Genomic DNA, 17403 nt, shown 5'->3' with positions numbered 1-17403 from the left:
TTGAAAGATTTTGTTCAGTGGTTCGGAAATCATGTCTGTCGGCTCCTTCAGAACCCTGGTATGTAATCCCTCTGGTCCTGGCGATTTGAACTCATCTATAGTGGCTGGGTGCTGTCTTACCATTTTCTTGCCTATTTTGACTTGCAATCATATTCTGTATCCTACAGTATTGCTTTTATTAAATTGGATTATTTTTTTCCTGTCCTGAATTAAGCAGTTCCGTTCTCTCCCTCCCAGTCGTCACCTCTTTGCTGTCTTTTCTGGTTAGCGGACCGATAATTTCCTTCACTTTTTTCTTGTTTCTTACATATTGAAAGAAACTTTTTCTGAGAAAGAAATGTTGGCTAGTACAGTATTTGCTCTGCAATCTTCCTGCAAAAATCCAGCAGTATCTGACCACATTTTGAAGCAGGTTGGTGCATCCAGACCCAAAGTTATTTTCTGACACTTTCTCTGGCACTCTTACATTACAAAAACTGCAGTACAATTAGCAGACACATCAAAGGAAATGTGACATTAAAAATCTTTATTTTATAATTTTATAAAGCAACTTTACATGAAGGACAAAGTTGATTCCATATATCTGATAATTCCTACAGCAAAACAAACAAACAAACCATGTCTTGCCATATAGAAAACTAGCCTGTGCACATTGTGCTTAAACCACAAAGTCTATACAATTTTACAAAGGATTCATCGCCCTTCAAAGAGCATCCTGTAAACAATTTATTGCATATTTGTGTAAATCCTGTATGTAAAGGAAGTAAAAACAAAAGGAACACACAAGAACCAAGAGGAGGAAAAACCTGCTTGCAGTCGATCACTAAGCACAGGAAATGGCCGTGTGATGAAGTTGGCTGTGCTTGTGCCACTGTCTCCTTAAACACAGTGCAAACTTGTCTGCACAGTGACGCAAAGTTGCAAGATCTGAGACCACAAAGGCATAATCCTCATTCTTGAAATTACTATGTCGTGGCTTTCCTATAACTTCTCCTCTGGCTTTTTTTTTTTTTTTACAATTTACTTTGTCTCCTGAAATTCTTTATCATATACCCTTTGTTATATAATTATGATATTTCTTAAGCAAGGAGAACAAGCTGCCTCTAGTGACTGCCACCACCCATAATTCACTAAAGCCAGTGATGATAAGGTCAAATCCAAAGCAGAAAGATGGCTGGCTGCATCGTACAAGCATTACCAATTGTCAGTTTTACAAAGATTGACAAGTGTAACAAATCAATAGTGTGCCAAGAGTGAAAATACCACATTCAGATGACAGCCTCATATAAGGTGAATCTGTCCCATCATACATGGTGATTCCTGTTCGCAGTCGGTGTAGCTTTTGCCAACAGCTGCCTCTGATCTTTTAAGGGATCTCCTGTCACCCTCCAGCTGTTTCAACCTGATGAAAACTCCTGGGGAAAATTCCTTTAGGTTTTTCTCTGATAATCAAAGACTGAAGGAGCCACAACTGAACCTTCATACAAACAATAAGCCATGGTTGAATCTTACCCCAATGGGCCTAGTCAAAGATCTACAAGCCTGGACACCCTAAGGATGCTTGCATGAGGAAGCCACAGAATGAGCAAGTCCAGTATTCTTAATGCATGAGAGTAATGACCACGAGAGCTAAGGCACTAACAAATCAACAAAGCGGTACAATCAAAAAATCTGCACACACTGCTTCAAATCCAAGTGGCCATCAACTGCAAAAATAAGGGGAGTTATTATATTGCTTGGATATAGACATAATCAGTTGTTGGGAAAACTTCCTATAATGTCCTTTTTTGGTATCACAGCAAGGGTGAGCATTTCCAAATTTCATCTATGTTCTGTCCACAGCTCTCCAGCTATTCAACCCAGCAGCAATCAATGTTCTGTGCAGCGAATGGGATTGCTTTCCTCTGGACAGAACTAGATAGGGGTGGGAGGAATGAAGAAGTGGTGAAGAGACTGGGATAATGGGATATACTCTGCTGGAAACTGTTTCTGGAACACAATTATTTGATCCTGTCAAATCAGAAAATGTTAACGTTTGTGCCCATCTTAATAAAAACATATTAAGTTACATGTCGATTCCATCCACAGTATGAAAATTTCACTCTCTGAAGTTCTGTATACATAAGATACTCACAGCTTCCCCCTTGTAATCCATATATTCTTCCTCCCAAATTCCAAGAACTACGTGCAGGATTCCTGAGGTCTGAATCTTCAGATACAGCTCTCTCTCTCTCTCCCCACCTCTCATGAATTCAGGGAATCGGAGCACAAATAGTGCACAAATAGTACACAAATAGTGCCTGGAAGCTATATTGGGAAGAAGCTTTTGCCTCTAGATATTTTAACTGATTCTTAAAAATAGAGGCTTTATAGTCGGGATCTGTGGAATTACTTCTAAAAATGAGAACTATTTTTAGCTCTGTGTGAGGCATGTTATCATGAGAAAAGATGAACCCCTGGAAGGGTACTGAAATCAAAAGACCACAACAGCTCTTTATCAGAGAGGTTGATATTAAAATGCATAGGAAAAGAAATGAAATGTCAGAACATGTTCATAGCTTTAAAAATACTAAAATACACCTTTTGTTCTTTCTGTACATTTTGCAATATGGAAAAGAAAAGGAATTTTGAGATGTAGGGCATCTGGTTTTGATGCATGAGAACTGAGGCTGGCAAAGTTTTTAAACAGGATTGTGAACTGCTTATGAACTGAATTTTGGTCAAGATTAGCTCATCTGCTAAAATATCATCCAGTGACATTTCAACATCTATGAAACAAGCTGACCTCTTGAGCTGATTTTTAGGCAGGCATCTTAGCATGACTTATAAAAATAAATCATTTATAGATTCACTTTCTATCAGCTACACAGAAACAGCCAAACACAGAAAAGCTGCTCATAAGCAAGGGACAGATTAGAAGAATTTCAAGTGTGAGAGTGGCATTTTGGCGAGAGATGGCGTAACTCACACAACTTACTTTCTTCCTAAGTAGTCACGCAAATGGAAGTCCCATCAGTCTGCTTAGAGAGGAAACAAGGTCATTCTACAATTCAGAATATCTATAGGGATGCATGTGAATTTCACAGAACTGCTCTGGCAGCACACTAACAAATTCCACATAGCCATGGAAATTTTTCAAGAATGTGTCCTTAGGCAGAATTTTAGGAACAGAAATTTAAATAACAGTTGCCAAATAGTAAGGTTTAAGAGAAAGCTAGCACTGTTTAGAAAATTGGGTGGGCAGAAGAAAAATGTAGAACAATAGAAATTATGAATATCTGATTCATATTATGTACCGGTAATTTAACAAGTACAGAAACATTCAACTCACTTTCTCAATCAAGAGAAAGCTGCAAAAAGAAAACAAGCAAACCAACCAAACATTTGTGGTATTTCAGACATTCTAACAAAATCAGAGAAATATTTTTCCAAATAATATACATTATATTTCAATCAATACAAGCCTGAAAGGAAACAGTTTAAATTTCTCAAGAAAATAAACTGCATACAACAGTACATATAAAAAAACCAAACAGTGTTACATGTAAAAGAGTAACAGCATCAAAATTGGGTGGAAGAACGCAGGTCAAGGCAAGGGAGACACCGTCAAAATGGCTACAATATTTGTGCAATCAACTCAACCTGCTTGTAGTTGTGCTCGAAGAACATTCAAACGTACAGATGGATACCATCCCACCAGAAACGCCTGGGGAAACCTCCCAAGAGGCAAATGAGAAGTGGACAAGCACCAGGTGTAACTTCTACAGCCCCCTCTGCTTCCAAGGAGCGGCGCTAACATTCCTGGAAAAGTCTCATCCCCAAGAGATTTTAAAAAGACAACAAAATCACTGTTGGAATTTATCCCTCAATACAGAAACCAAAACATTTTGATTTTTTTTCAACAAGGAGAAAAAAATTAATCAACATAACCAACCAATCTGGAGAATACAAGCAAACAGGAAATGCTGTTGTAAAGCTACATTTTTTAAAAAAAGTCACTTTTTTTTTTTTTAAGGAAAATGGATTCTCATTTTTCTGCAAAATTCCAGGCAACAAAATTGGGAGCCTGTCATGAATTTCTCTTAAAAGAAGAGGGGAAATCAGAGGTACACACTATATTCTGCATTAAGTATCATCATGGATCACTGTGGTAAGTAAACAAGTTTTGATTCAGTCCAATTATTGGATGCCTGCTCTGGTGCCATCTCTAAAATATTTATCCTCTGGAATGCAATTGATTATAAAGGGGTTTTAAGGACCACTTCTTTGAAAACCGAAATCATTTTTTTTTAAATAAAAAGCATACACACCCACACAGCAGACACCCTTGTTCCACAAGTCCCACTTTTCTACTTAAAGGTGGCAACTCCCAAGCACCGCGGACCAAGGAAAGGTGGTTTTGGTTGTCAGCTCAGCTTAATTGTGCTTTGCCCTGCCGCCTTTCAGGTAGCTCTTCCACCGCTTGACAAACTCTTTAAACACGGGGGCCTCGTCTAGGGTGCTCAGCAGCTGGAGCTGGTTGATGTGGGTGGTGTGGTAATCCCACCGGGCCAAATTGGGAGCTGTGCCCAGCATGAAGTGGCGGAGGTCATAGATGGTTCCTGACCCCGTGTCGTAGAAGGGGAGCATGGCCTTTAAGGAGTCCATGCCCTGGTCATACAGCAGCTTCGCTTCTTTGCCCAGCTTCTCACCGGCCGTTTCCTTTAAATCATACAGGCCAATCAGAGAGTACATGAACCCGTTTAAAACGAAGGAGCTGGGCGAGGTTGGGTACTCCTCGTACCAGTCGTATTTGTTCATGAAGACAGCCCTCACGCCACGTTGCTCCGACAGGAGCTTGTAAGGGGCTGTTGCTCGCAGAGCCGAACCGAGGAAGGTACGCTCCTTCGTCAACAGGTAAGCCCTAATCAAGGTGGAGATCGCCTGTCCTTGTGCCATGGCAGAGTACCAACCTGGATCCAAAGACTTAAACCCTTCTCCTAGCTTCCGGGTTACCATGATTGGCCAGCCACCCTTTTCATCCTGGTTCCTCACCAGCCAATCACTGGCGGCGAAAAAGGCTGCCATGTGGGCAGTGGTTGAAATTGTGACGTTGTCGATGAAGCCCTTCCCCTTCACGGTCAGCCTCACCACTCTTTTGGGCATAATTTTGGTCTGTTTGACCACTTTTGTGTGAGAGAGTCCCACGCCCTTTCTTAAATCGGTGACAAGATCTCGTGTGATTGTGCTCCAACTGGTCCTGGCCCCGATTCCATAGAAAATGTCTTTGTCCTTAAAAGCAATCAGCTGAGAATTGGAGACGTAGTGCACTGTAAACAGCTGGTTCTTCTCGGTCGTCTCAAGAGCCACTGAAACGCTCCCATTCGTTAATAATTTAAGGTCAAAGGAAATGACAAAGTCCTTTGTGTTCCCCAGCTGGAGAGACGCTCCCTCGGAGTTCTCTGAAGGGAAGCAAAGGCAGAGAGAGAGATGGTCAGCAAGCAAAAGTGGGAGGGTTTTTTCTCTGTGTACTGAAGGGCTGACCCATAAAAGATATTTCCCTTAAGGAGCTCAACATCCAAGACGGCACCTTTTAGCAAATTCTCAAGGAACCTCAATCAAGAGGGTGAAATGAACCTGTCGGCTTGAATCCCTTCATTATTACACATTAAAAGCACGAAGGTCAGGCCAAACGTTTGGGCTTTATAAAGCTAAATCTGGCAGTCATATCCCCATTGGTAGAAATCGATTAGAAATTTCCAACTCTAAGCAGCTCTCTGGCCTTTGATCATACCATCCCCCCCCCCCTTTCCCAGCCTCATCAATGCTTGTTGCTCACATGTTTTACGTTCCTTCCTTCAAGTCAGCCCCCCCGCAAAGCTCTTCTTTCCTGCCTGCCCCTCTCCCCGTCGCTCTATCTGACCAGGCACTGCTCCCTCCCTTTGCTCTGCCAACCTCAATAGTATCATGAGGGGACATTTCTGGACGAGAGATTCATTCTTTCTACAACACTTGGGTCATCCCAGGTGTTATGGGTGAATGCTGTCCAGGCCACAATGAAATCAAACTCCAGGTGACTTCCTCAATATTGTTATTAGTTTGGACCCAGGTGCAGTGGAACCTCGGGTCATGAACACTTCTTTTCACGACCAAATCGGGTCGCGACCATAGTCCTGGAATGGATTACGGTCGTGACTCGAGGTTCCACTGTATGTACGATGCTAAATTGGAGACATTCAAATTGGAAGATTTTGGCAGTCCCAAGTGTGTTTTTGTGCACGCGCACCCATCTTATGAGAGTTCAACAATTTGGGAACAGGGGCGTGTGTGGGTGGGAAGCCATGTGCAGGTACATTACAGTCTAGAACTGGGTACATTCCTCTCGTCTTCTGGGCCTGCAGAATGGGAGCCGTGGATAACCAGGACGGCCGAATTTTACACAAAGGAAACGTGGCTCTGTCCACTGGCCTTTACTTCGACTCACCAGGAACAACAAACTGCTTGACATTTGTGAATCTGGATTTGTCCAGCAACGTGGTGACAAAACAGCCTTTGGGAACCGTCCATTTGCCTGGTGGGCTGCCCTGCTCCCTCTCTTCCGCCGTTTCATACGTTTCAACGTGGGGAGGTTTCTCCGTCAGATTCTTGCTGTAATGGCTGAGCCCGTATTGCGCAATCTGGATGGGATAAAAGTAGCCTTGAGGCCCCCACTGCGTGGAAAGCGGCACACCTGAAAGACAAGAGAACATTCTATACACCTCTGTGCCAAACTCCAGGGTGGAGTTTTTCTTCCTGAAAAGTCCCAGCGTCCCCTCAAACTGGTCCTTCTTCTCCTGGAGTATGCCAAGGTGGCTGTTATGTGGGGATGCTTGACCTGTTATTTCAAAACAGGCATTTCTCCTGCTTTTGTATACCCTCGTCTGACTAACATTCCTGGAGAACGTTAAACCTTGCAGGTCCTGCACCACTTGGTCCAATAAAGGTACTTCTCAATATGAAATTTTAAAGGTTTGAAATAACCAGGCCAAAGTGGAATTTCTTGGATTTAAGCCTTGACAGACGTGCAGCCCATTTCTACTCGACTATGCAGATATCAAGGGATACTATCCAAGGCAGCTGGGAATGGCTTAAGCCAATATTTCTCAACCTTGGCAACATTAAGTCATGTGGACTTCAACTCCAGAATTCTGGACCATTACTGGCTTTTAAAAATTGGATTGTTCTACAGAGCCAATGGAGGATAAAAACTTTTGCTTGATTTTTGTAATGTTTAATTTTACATCATGGATGTCTTAATGTAAATTTATTGTGTTCTCAAAGGTCACATTTATTTTGTTTCACTGTGGAACGAACACAATGTAATTAACATGAACCTCAACTCGTTCATTAAATTACTTATTAAAATCCATCATGGTTTTTGAAATAAAGGACAAAACTCCTTGGAGGTGATTTCTTTCGGCTTCCAATACTGAAAGCAACCTCTAGTTTTAAAGTTTTAACACAAGCACTGAATCAAAATTTAGCTATCAATATTTATATGGATATTCGTCTGTACATATTTTGAACAAAAATATCAAACCTTCAACGCCGCTGATGCACTTCACTCTGTCCCGGACTTCCACATTATAGCCCTCAAATGACATAAAAACGCCATCTGGATGGTAGGGGGCTCTCTGGGTGTACACTTTGGAGTAACTATGGGAGAACTCAAACCGATCGTAGCCATCATATTGGGCAATTTTCCCGTAGACCTCAAAGTACTTCTCCACCCAGGAGAAAGGCAGAAAGATCTCATTCCCTTCCCTTCGGCCTTTAATAGTGTGCTCATCGTTGATCAGACAGTCAATGTCTTCATATTTCAGCCCTAAGATTTTGTTCCCATGGAAGCCCCCGACAATGGGGGGGGCCTTCTGCTGCTCCTGGGGCGATGCTTCCTCACTCTGCGGCTTAGCTGCTCTGTTCACACACTGGCTGCTCTCCGAGGCAGCCACTCGCTTCTCGGTGCCATCTGCTTTCACGCTGCCGCTCGAGTCATGCGGGAGAGGTGCTGTTTTTCCACTGGTGCACCGGTTCCACAGCAGGATGGTGACCAAGGAGAAGAAAATGCAGATGACAATCAAAGTCTTATAGTTCACCCGAGCTGCCAAGCAACGCATATTCATACCATACCTAAAACAGAAATTCAGTTCGATTAAAAGAGCAGATTGGGTACATAAGAGCAATATGCAAACCGAACAGTTCCAAGCCCCAGCTGATGGTTTTAGGAATCCCTCTTGGGGAAAAGAGCACATGCACTGTTTTCCACCGGCAGCTTCAGGGCAGAGAGAACAGTAATACTATTTTATATTGTTTCTCATAGTAGGATCTTGCAGGGATTGGTGAAATCTAAACTACCTAAGAATCCATGAAAAATAATATAAAAATAACGTACAGTGGAAAAAAGGAGGAATAAAAACAATGAGGAATTTCTCTGGTGAAAAAAATGGTGAGGAGGAAATCATGACAAACACACAGAGTTAGAGAAGCTATTCTACTTTTTCTGTTCCTTTTTTACACATTGGCCACAAGTGGGAACAATAACTAATTTTAACAGAATTTTTTAAAGAAGCTCAGAGTTATTTTTTCCATTCATTTTTCCATTATTTTTCCTCCCCCTTTTTGTCCCTTTTCCTCTCAATTTCTTGGCCTACTCTTTAGGGACTTATACAGTTTTTGAGACTAATTTTTCTCCGAAGGTTGCAAAAATTAAGTCCTTGCCACAAAAGTAAAACTGCTGATTGCCTTGAATTTACTGAGAACATTTACGTGAAAAAGAATAAATTTATGAGCTGAATCTTGATGTACTGAACACTGTGCCTAAAAAAAGCTTGCCTGTGGGAAGTCAGGTTATGTGTGATAGCCTCCCAAGGCAGGAGGAGGAAGAGGAGGTCGTCACCCCACTCACAATCCATCCTAGGGGCAGTCCTAAACAGGCTTTGTGGGACAAGGAACAATGCACACCACCCTTTTGTTACTCGGAGTAAAGTTTGGAACTCGAATTAAAAAAAAGAGAGAGAGAGAGAAGCTTGGACTTAACTTTCTTCCCATTTCTTTCAAGGAATGGAAAATTAACTTCATTACAGCTAATGCCTGTAGATCCTACTTTTTTTTCAAACAGTAATTTTTACAGAATTTTTAATTTAAAAAAAAAATTTCAAAAAATCATTTACAATTTTTAAAATTATTTTTAAATAAGTAAACAATATTTATAATAAATATTTTCATTCAGCTTGAAGAAACAGATTTAATTTGCAAAAAAAATTCAGCATTTTTAATTTTTGAAATTTTTTAAAAGTTTTTTTTTCATTTTTAAACAAAAATATATTTTAAATTTAAAAAAAAAAAAAGAACAAAGGGCACCAAAGGCTACAGTATTAATTTCAACATTAGCCACAAGAGGGAGCCAAAGACTAACCATTCTTGAATTTACTGGGAGCATCATTACATGGACAATAACCAAGTTATACCGACAATATTTTTTCAAAGTCTGTGCCATGTTTGTATTCCTGCCCAGGAAGAGTTTAAATTATACCTGCATCCAATGCAATTAATCAGACTGCTAAAAGAGAAGTGACAGAGTCTAAAAGCAGCCCTTGAACACAAAGAAGATGAAAATGAACCTCAAGAGTAAGACTGCTAGTCCCATGTTACTTGTAAGGAAAAAAAATGAGCAAACTGTTCCCACAACCCCTGGAGCTGAACCATCATTTTCAAAATCTCCCCCTGAAATAAAACACGCCAACATCAGAAGGGTCTTCTTCCTGTGTTCCAGTATCCCCTCTCGGAGGGAGATGGGCAGCTAAGAAAAATGAACGAGTGAATGACATTGTTGGTAACAGGTAACTCGCTTCTCAGAGGAACAGAAACAGCAACCCGTAGACCTGATAATCTAGTGAGGAAGGTAAACAGGTAAGACGAGAGATTTGCCAGACGTTTACTAAAATAATCAAGCCATCAAGCTGATTATTATCTCTTCCTCTTGTTCCATGTTGGGATGAACAATACAACCAAGAGCCTGGACATGAGCAACTAGGCATCAAAGCAAACCAACAGGATGCACAGGGAGCCTTCAATACTGCCGGCTACAGGTCAACACCCTACAGGGCAAAGGACGATTGTAAACTGCTGGGCTCAAGGGATGGTGCCATGGAGAGGAGTCTGGATTTCTAGGCCATAATTTACATGACCTACAAGAAGGGCTTCAGGCAAGAGATGGGCTGCACCCCACAAAGACTGGGAAGAATGTGTTTAAAACCTCATTTATTCAGACATATAATTGCTATAGTTTTGAGCATGTGGCAACAGGTCAAATGCTTCAATGGATGTTATAACAGAATTTAAAATAATGGGTAGCTTTATGTGAAGGAGAATTTCATTTTACATGAAATTAATATTGTATACATGTTATGCTATGCTGTAAGGCTGAATGGTATTTCCTGGAACTTGGGTCAAATACAAATAAAAAATATGCACTTTTGACAAGGAATTTCAAAAGATCAAAATCAAGCATGGATAAGGGGCACCCACACGCGTTTTTATAAGAAATTGGTGCCTTGACTGAATCACTGGGAAAACGATGCTCAAAAAATAACATGGGTCCATATGAGAATTGTCATGTGGTATAGGGCAGGGGTCTCCAACCGTGGCAACTTTAAGCCTGGAGGACTTCAACCCGTGATCTATGCTGTGAAAGATAGTGAGCCATCAATGTCCATGTTTCATGTAGAAAGAATAACATTTGTGTGAAACAGAGATGCCACTGCTCCCTCTTAATTTTCCTCCTATACCAAGTAACATCAAGCTGGCATCCCTGACAATTCCAGAGGACAAACATTGTTTATGCTAGGAAAAATATCTTACCCTAACCTTGGGGGAGTAATTGGACAGAATCAACATAGTAAAATGGAAATACTGTATCATCCTCAAAGGATCTATGTGATAATAAACTCAGGGATAACTATTTTCCACAAATTACTGCCAAGCACTACTAGACCAGCTCTGAATGTTTCTGGGCTATCAGCCAGCTGCTAACCACTATAGGCCTTTGCAATTTACGTTCTACAAATAAACAAACTGCACTATGGAAGCAGCTGGCACAAAAACCTTTCTCCAATAGTAGCAGATTCTGTCTCTGCAGCTATTTGCCAAGGCTGCATCATTCACACAAACCTCAAGAAGCTACTGCAGCCTCAGTTTCCTCTATAGCAAACTGGCAGCCCACGGGCCTGATGCATCACACACAGGCCATGCCCACCACAGCTCCGTGAAAGTAGAAAACGTTGCGTACAACATGCGATAGCGACGTGACACCGCCAGTTTGACACCCATGCTCTATAGTACCAACAATGCATAGCTTTCCTCCTGAAAACGAGCATAAAAGTGTAGCAGAATATTTCAAACTAGCTCACCTGAAAACTAAGGAAAATATGCAAGAATGGATGGAAGCTTGCTGAGAGAGTTTAGCCACTCTGTTGTATGCAATAGATGTGCCTGCTCATAAAGTTCCAACAGATGGTACCAGTAAAGAACCGGTAAAGCCCACCCACTCCTACGACAGAGTCCGTCCACTGTCTCAAGTAGCCTTCACTCCTTCATTAAGAGCTATAAATCCTTCATCACAGGGCCTTGCGTGAGAGACGAGACAGGCAATACACTGGCTCCAGTCATTAGCAAGAGGAGCCAAGGCCTCCCAGAGGGAAGGAAGAAAGGACATTGTGGCAAGGGGGGGAGGATGCTTTCCTCATCCATTAAGACATGAGACACCTGACAATTAACAGTCCCAGGACTACAGATCAAAGGGACAGCTCATCCATCCAACCAAGAGCTCCTGGACTGTATGCGCTAAGTGTCACTTACAATCTAGGGAAAGGCACTCGCCCTCAAAAAACAGGACACAAATCTAGGCACAAAAGCAACAGGTGCTAAGCAGCAGGAGACGAAATAGGCCATCAGGGCATCTGTAAAGAGCCAAGGCCCAAACAGCCAGGGGACAGGTGCATTGCTCCAGAGACGCGAACTGGCTTCAGAAGCCAATGACAGCCCTTCCATCACAACCCATGAACATTGCAGGGAGGCCCTTTGCCCCATGTGTGTGTGTGGGGGGGCAGATATCAGGAAGCATCCCATGCGCACACGGGGCCCAGCTGAAGACGGTCTCAAAGTAGTGAGGACGTTCCTCTAAATCAGGGGTCTCCAGCCTTGTCAACTTTAAGCCTGGAGGACTTCAAATCCCAGAATTCTGGGCGTTGAAGTCCTCCAGGCTTAAAATTGACAAGGCTGGAGACCCCTGATCTAAATGGCATCATGCTTTTTTTAATTATTATTTTTAAAACTTTAATTTTCTTTTACAAAATGACCATCTTTTCAACGGTGTCTTAACAGGGTACATAGATCTTGTGCACATATTCATATCTGATATACATTTCATGCTATTAAGGTTACATTTATATTGAAAATTTCATCCTTTTTCTCTCTTATCGTTATAGTATTCTCATTACATCTTCTTTTACATTCATTCCTTTCCTTTGTTTTCCAATCATTTATAAAATGCATCCCATATCATATAATATTCTTGTTCTTTAATATCTTCTTGTTCTTTAATTTTAAGTGGCATCATGCTGATCCATGCTACTCACCACCTAAAATTCGGGATGTTTTAATTGGTCACAAGGCAGGAGCAGCCATAAGAAGGCGGCAAATCGGATGTCTTTGGGCCAGAGCCCAGCAGGTCTTCCCTAGGAACTCCCTTCTCTCCTGGGAGGACGAAGCCATGCCGGCACAGCCCTGGAAGCCTTCAGAGAACCTGGGTACACATTTTGGGGGGGGGGGGAGAGAAAAGGCAACATCTTTTAATACTTAAATAACTTTATTAAACAAATTCTAGTTAAAAAAAACAATTAAAAACATATTTCCATTCATTGCAGCATATCTGTGTTTGCTCACTTTGACATACTAAGATTACTAAATATTACTATTATTTTATGTCATATTTTCATATTATGTTATCTACATATTTATACATATAGTTATACCTGTTCATACCAAATTATTTCCTCACACCGTAACCTTCCGTTTCATCTATTTTGTGTCTCCCTTGCAGCCAATTCTACCATAAATTTCAGATTTCTCTTCTCTCTCCTTCATTCCCATTGAAAGCCTATCCATTAAACCTCTTTTATTATCACAATATCGGAGGGAATGCTGTCATTTTTTCCAATTCTGGGCAAAGGCTATTCTTGCTGCAGTTATTATATGTAATATAATATATTGGAGTTTGAAAAGGCAACATTTTTAATTTCACATTTCAGGACCGGAGCCATTTCCAGATCTTTGCGGTTCCCCAAATAACGTTTTTTTTTTTTTTTATGAGTCGCTCCACGCCGGGCCTCAGACGGGCCTCCTTGGCCCTCCCGGGGGCGAAGAAGCGGCTGCGGGCACCCAGGGCCTCGCACCCCGGGAGGGCCCCGGCGCGGCTGCTCGCAGGCCTCCTTCTGAGGGAACGGAGGCTCCGAGCGACACCCCGGCCCTTCGGGAACTCGCAGGCTGACCTTGCTCCGAGTTGCTCAGCCGCTCCCCGCCGTCGGGACGGGCTTAAGGGAACTTCGTCCGCCGGCGCCAAGGAGGCGCCAGACCGGAGAGTCGGATGGGGCCCGGGCGGAGCAGGAGCACCACGGCCGCCGGCTCTCTCCGCATCGGAAGGGCCGCTCCGTCCCGCCGCCCGCGCGAGCCTCTCGGGGTAGGCCCCGCCAGGCCGGGAGCAGCGGGCGCGCCTCCGTCTCCGTAGCAACGCGGACCCCCGCCCCCCTTCCCAGAGACGAGCCACAGCCCCTCCCGCTGGGAGGCAGACGAGAGGGAGAGAACGGACGCGCCCCGCCGCCTCCGGCCCCACTGGCCACTCTGCCCGGTCCAGCCAGCTCGGCCCTGAGGAAAGCGGCTCCGCCCTCTTCCCGCTGCCTTCCCGCGAGAGCACCTCGGTGGGAGGGCCTCTGCGGGGCGCCGTCAATTAAAGCCCTTCTCGCCCAATTGCCAGCGTGCCGCGTCTCCGCAGAGTCGTTCAGCGGAGGCTAGAGGGGGCCAATCGCGGTGCAGCGCAGGAAGCCGTGGCCAATCGCAGAGCGGCAAGGGCGGGGCCTATTCTCTCCAGAGACAGGAATCGCTCGGCCTGGAGCGTTGTTGGCAGTCAGTTGTTGGCGGTTTCTTTCGAGGTGGGGGGCGTCTCTCGCAGGGGAAACGTCTCTGGCGGGAGGCCTAGTTGTCCCGGAGGGCTGCGGCAGCGGGCCTCGAATAAACCGCGGCGGTGTTCACTCAGTGGGCTGAGCTACAAACGAGAGCCATGCTGAGGTGCTCTGAGTCTTTACACAGGGCCGCTCTAGGACTTTGCCTTGGAACCTAACAAAACTGGCTGAGGAATTCTGGGAGTTGAAGTCCACAGGTCTTAAAGCAGCCAAGGTTGGAGATGCCTGTTCTGAGCCACGTTGGCAACTTCAGCGCCTGCAGCTGGCCAGGGGAATCCTGGGAGTTGAAGTCCACGTGCCTTAAAAGTTGCCCGAATCGAGAAACGCTGTACCTGGTTTAATTCAGGCAGGTTCCACTCACCAGAGCGTAATCCTGGATGGCATAACCTCTCATGTCAAGAGGGCTCTAGACGGCATCAGAGTAGCAGTTGGAAGGGGCCTTGGAGGTCTTCTAGTCCAACCCCCTGCTTAGGCAGGAGACCCATACCGTTCCTCGGTGGTTAGAGGGCTGTGCTGCAGGCCACTTCTGCTGACTGTTGGCTGCCTGCAATTTGGCAGCTCGAATCTCACCAGGCTCAAGGCCTTCAGTCCTTCCGAGGTGAGTAAAAGGAGGACCCAAAACTCTTGGGGGACAATAGGCTGCTGACGCTGTAAACCGCTTAGAGATGCACTGTGTAAATGCACTGTGAAGCGGTACATCGGTCTTAAGGGCTATTGCTATTCCAGACAAGTGGCTGTCCGGTCTCTTCATGAAAGCCGGCAGTGATGGGGCACCCACAACTTCTGGAGGGAAGCCATTCTAACTGGTTAATTGTTCTGCCGGGAAATTTCTCCTTAATTCCAGGTGGCTTCGTGTCTTGCCCTTGGGTATTTGGGAGAATCGCTTGACCCCTCCTCTTTTTTGTGACACCCCCTCAAATATTGGGAGACTGCTATCATGTCACCCCATCCCTTTTCACAAGACCAGACCTTTCCTGCAGCCGTTCTTCGTAGGTTTTGTCCTCCAGTCTCCTAATTATCTTTGTTGCTCTTTTCTGGACTTTTTCCAGAGTCTCAACATCTTTTCTGCGTGGCAACCAAAACTGGATGCGGTATTCCAAGTGTGGTCTTTCCAGGGCCTTATAAAGTGGTACTAATGTATTGACTTTTTTGGCAACTGCAGCACACTGCTGGCTCCTTAAGAGATTGTGCACTCGGACTCTCATCTCTCTCACAGTTACTACTATTGAGCCATGTACCACCTATTCTATACCTGTGCATTTGGTTTTTCTTGCTTAAATAGAGAGCCTTGCTTTTCTCACCATTAAAATTCATTTTGTTAGATAGGGCCCAGTGTTCAAGTCTGTCAAGATCCTTCTGAGCCCATCTTCTAGAGTGTTGGCTATTCCTGCCAACTTGGTTATCATCTGCAACTTTTGTTCTCACAGTCAGGAAATGCCTCCTTAGTTCTAGGTTGGATTTCTGTTTTATGATTTTCCGTTGGTTACAACAATACAGAAATTAACTATCACAGCTAAAAGAGATGAAATTATAGAGGTGTAAATATAGGAACCTTGTTGAAATAGAGACATATTTGCAGTCCATTCCAAGGGGACAAGGGCTTTAATAAATTGTAGGACAAAAATGATTGACATCTGTTATGATTGCAGTTCTTAATATTCATGTTTTTCATCTGTTAAAGCAGCATAATATATTCAGATATAATTGTGTTATATTGGAAATTTATAATTTTGTTGGGATTTCTATATCTCTTGACATTTGTATTTTACTTTGTATTCCCTCATCTTCATTGTTTATATTAATTGAATTGTTAGTATTGATTCTTAATGGTTAATTGTGAAAAAAAAGGAGATTGGAGGTTTGAATTTAATTTTAAAGAAACATTTATGTTGGAGCTCCCTCTTCTGGTTAAAAGAACTAGAAGGAGTTGGGGAGAAAGCCCAGCTCAAAAATGTATATCTACTTGAAGCAGGCAAAATAATAATAAATAAAGCTGTTTGCTGCTGTCAACTGGGCTTTGACCAGAGTCTGAAAGACAGGTGGGGGCAGGGAAGAAAGTCCTCTAGCAAGAGCTTGGCCTCATTTTGGAGGAATAGTTGCAATGTGGCCTTGGCACAACCGTCCTGGGCTGAGGTCTCCATGCATTAGCTCTTCTCTGCCCTCTTTCTAGATCTCCACGGTGTCCACTGACCCCTGCGTTCACCCAGAGGCAGCACCTAAAGTAGATGGAGGAGGACTGGGCCAGGAGATGGGTGCCAGTCGACCCAATAAGCTCGTCTCAGAACTGGTCCAATTTTCTTCAATGGGTGATTAATTGGGAAGTCCTGTACTTTGAAGTCTAACATCTTTCAAAGGCAGCCTCAAAGCATGAAACTGGGGCTGTAAAGATTGAAAACACTTATGCTTCTTGTGAATATTATTGTTCTTCAACTTGCCAAAGAATGTGGAAGGGTGAGATGGAATGCAGAGGCTGCAGGCTCCAATCGTGAGAGCCAAGGACACTACTGCAGGTGTCAGCCAAACCATGGATGCTTCTCAAAACAAAAGGGCGATTCATAATTGGGCATTGTGACCTGCACCATGGGAGGAGGGGAGACATGTATTCTTGAACTGTACAGGATCAAATGGGAAAAGTTAGAGCTGGTTTTCTTCAGTGGCAACATGATGATCTCAATAAAGCTTTGCTTTGGGGATCTTGGAAGTTCCTGGAAATGTCTAGTTTTGTTGGGTTTGTTAGTCGGATCGTTGATAGGGGCTTTGTCACTTTGTTGCTGATGCAATGCATATCCTAATGATGTTGCTTAGATTTTGCACACTTAAAAACTTTTTTAAAAGGGGGAGGGGGTTTGAGATAGCTAAGAGGTTAAGGACCCTGAGCTTGTCGGCTGGAGAGATGACGGCCCAGGTTCTAGACCCAAGTGCCGGGGGACCCTGTGCCAGGGTGAGCGCCTATTATTCGCCCCACCTGCTGCTGCTTTAGCCGTTCGGATGCATGGAAAGGCAAGTAGATTAATAGGTACCAATTCAGTGGGAAGGTAAGAGCGTTCTGTGCGTTTTTGGCATATAGCCATGCTGGCCACATGAGCATGGAAAACGTCTTTGGACAATGCTGGCTCCCTCGGCCGAGCAACTGAGCGATGAGCATCACACT

General features: G+C 43.7%; 1 protein-coding gene across 1 annotated transcript; it reads right to left on the bottom strand.

The window, feature by feature from the left end:
• Positions 1–509: 509 nt before the first annotated feature.
• GLCE (glucuronic acid epimerase) lies at positions 510–14073 on the bottom strand. Its single transcript, XM_087972971.1, has 5 exons — positions 13566–14073; positions 12654–12820; positions 7559–8148; positions 6464–6709; positions 510–5441 (listed from the first exon to the last, which is right to left on the bottom strand). Exons 3-5 carry the CDS (start codon positions 8139–8141, stop codon positions 4417–4419), a joined length of 1854 nt encoding a protein of 617 aa, XP_087829097.1. The 5' UTR covers positions 8142–8148; positions 12654–12820; positions 13566–14073; the 3' UTR covers positions 510–4416.
• Positions 14074–17403: the final 3330 nt, after the last annotated feature.

This window comes from Notechis scutatus, chromosome 11 (genome assembly GCF_049901735.1).
Source record: "Notechis scutatus isolate UNSWTSFEM ecotype Mainland chromosome 11, rNotScu1.2, whole genome shotgun sequence".
Taxonomy (NCBI): Eukaryota; Metazoa; Chordata; class Lepidosauria; order Squamata; family Elapidae; genus Notechis; species Notechis scutatus.
The sequence above is the reverse complement of the archived record's forward strand: the minus strand, read 5'-3'. Positions and strand labels throughout refer to the sequence as shown.

What these genes read in the sequence shown, in the direction of transcription:
- GLCE (XM_087972971.1), bottom strand. Translation starts at nt 8,141, where the DNA reads ATGAATATGCGTTGCTTGGCAGCTCGGGTGAACTATAAGACTTTGATT. An exon ending in GTGCATCAGCGGCGTTGAAG is followed by an intron (nt 6,710 to 7,558) that starts GTTTGATATTTT and finishes CTTGTCTTTCAG; the next exon opens with GTGTGCCGCTTTCCACGCAG. An exon ending in CAAGCAGTTTGTTGTTCCTG is followed by an intron (nt 5,442 to 6,463) that starts GTGAGTCGAAGT and finishes GCTTCCCTTCAG; the next exon opens with AGAACTCCGAGGGAGCGTCT.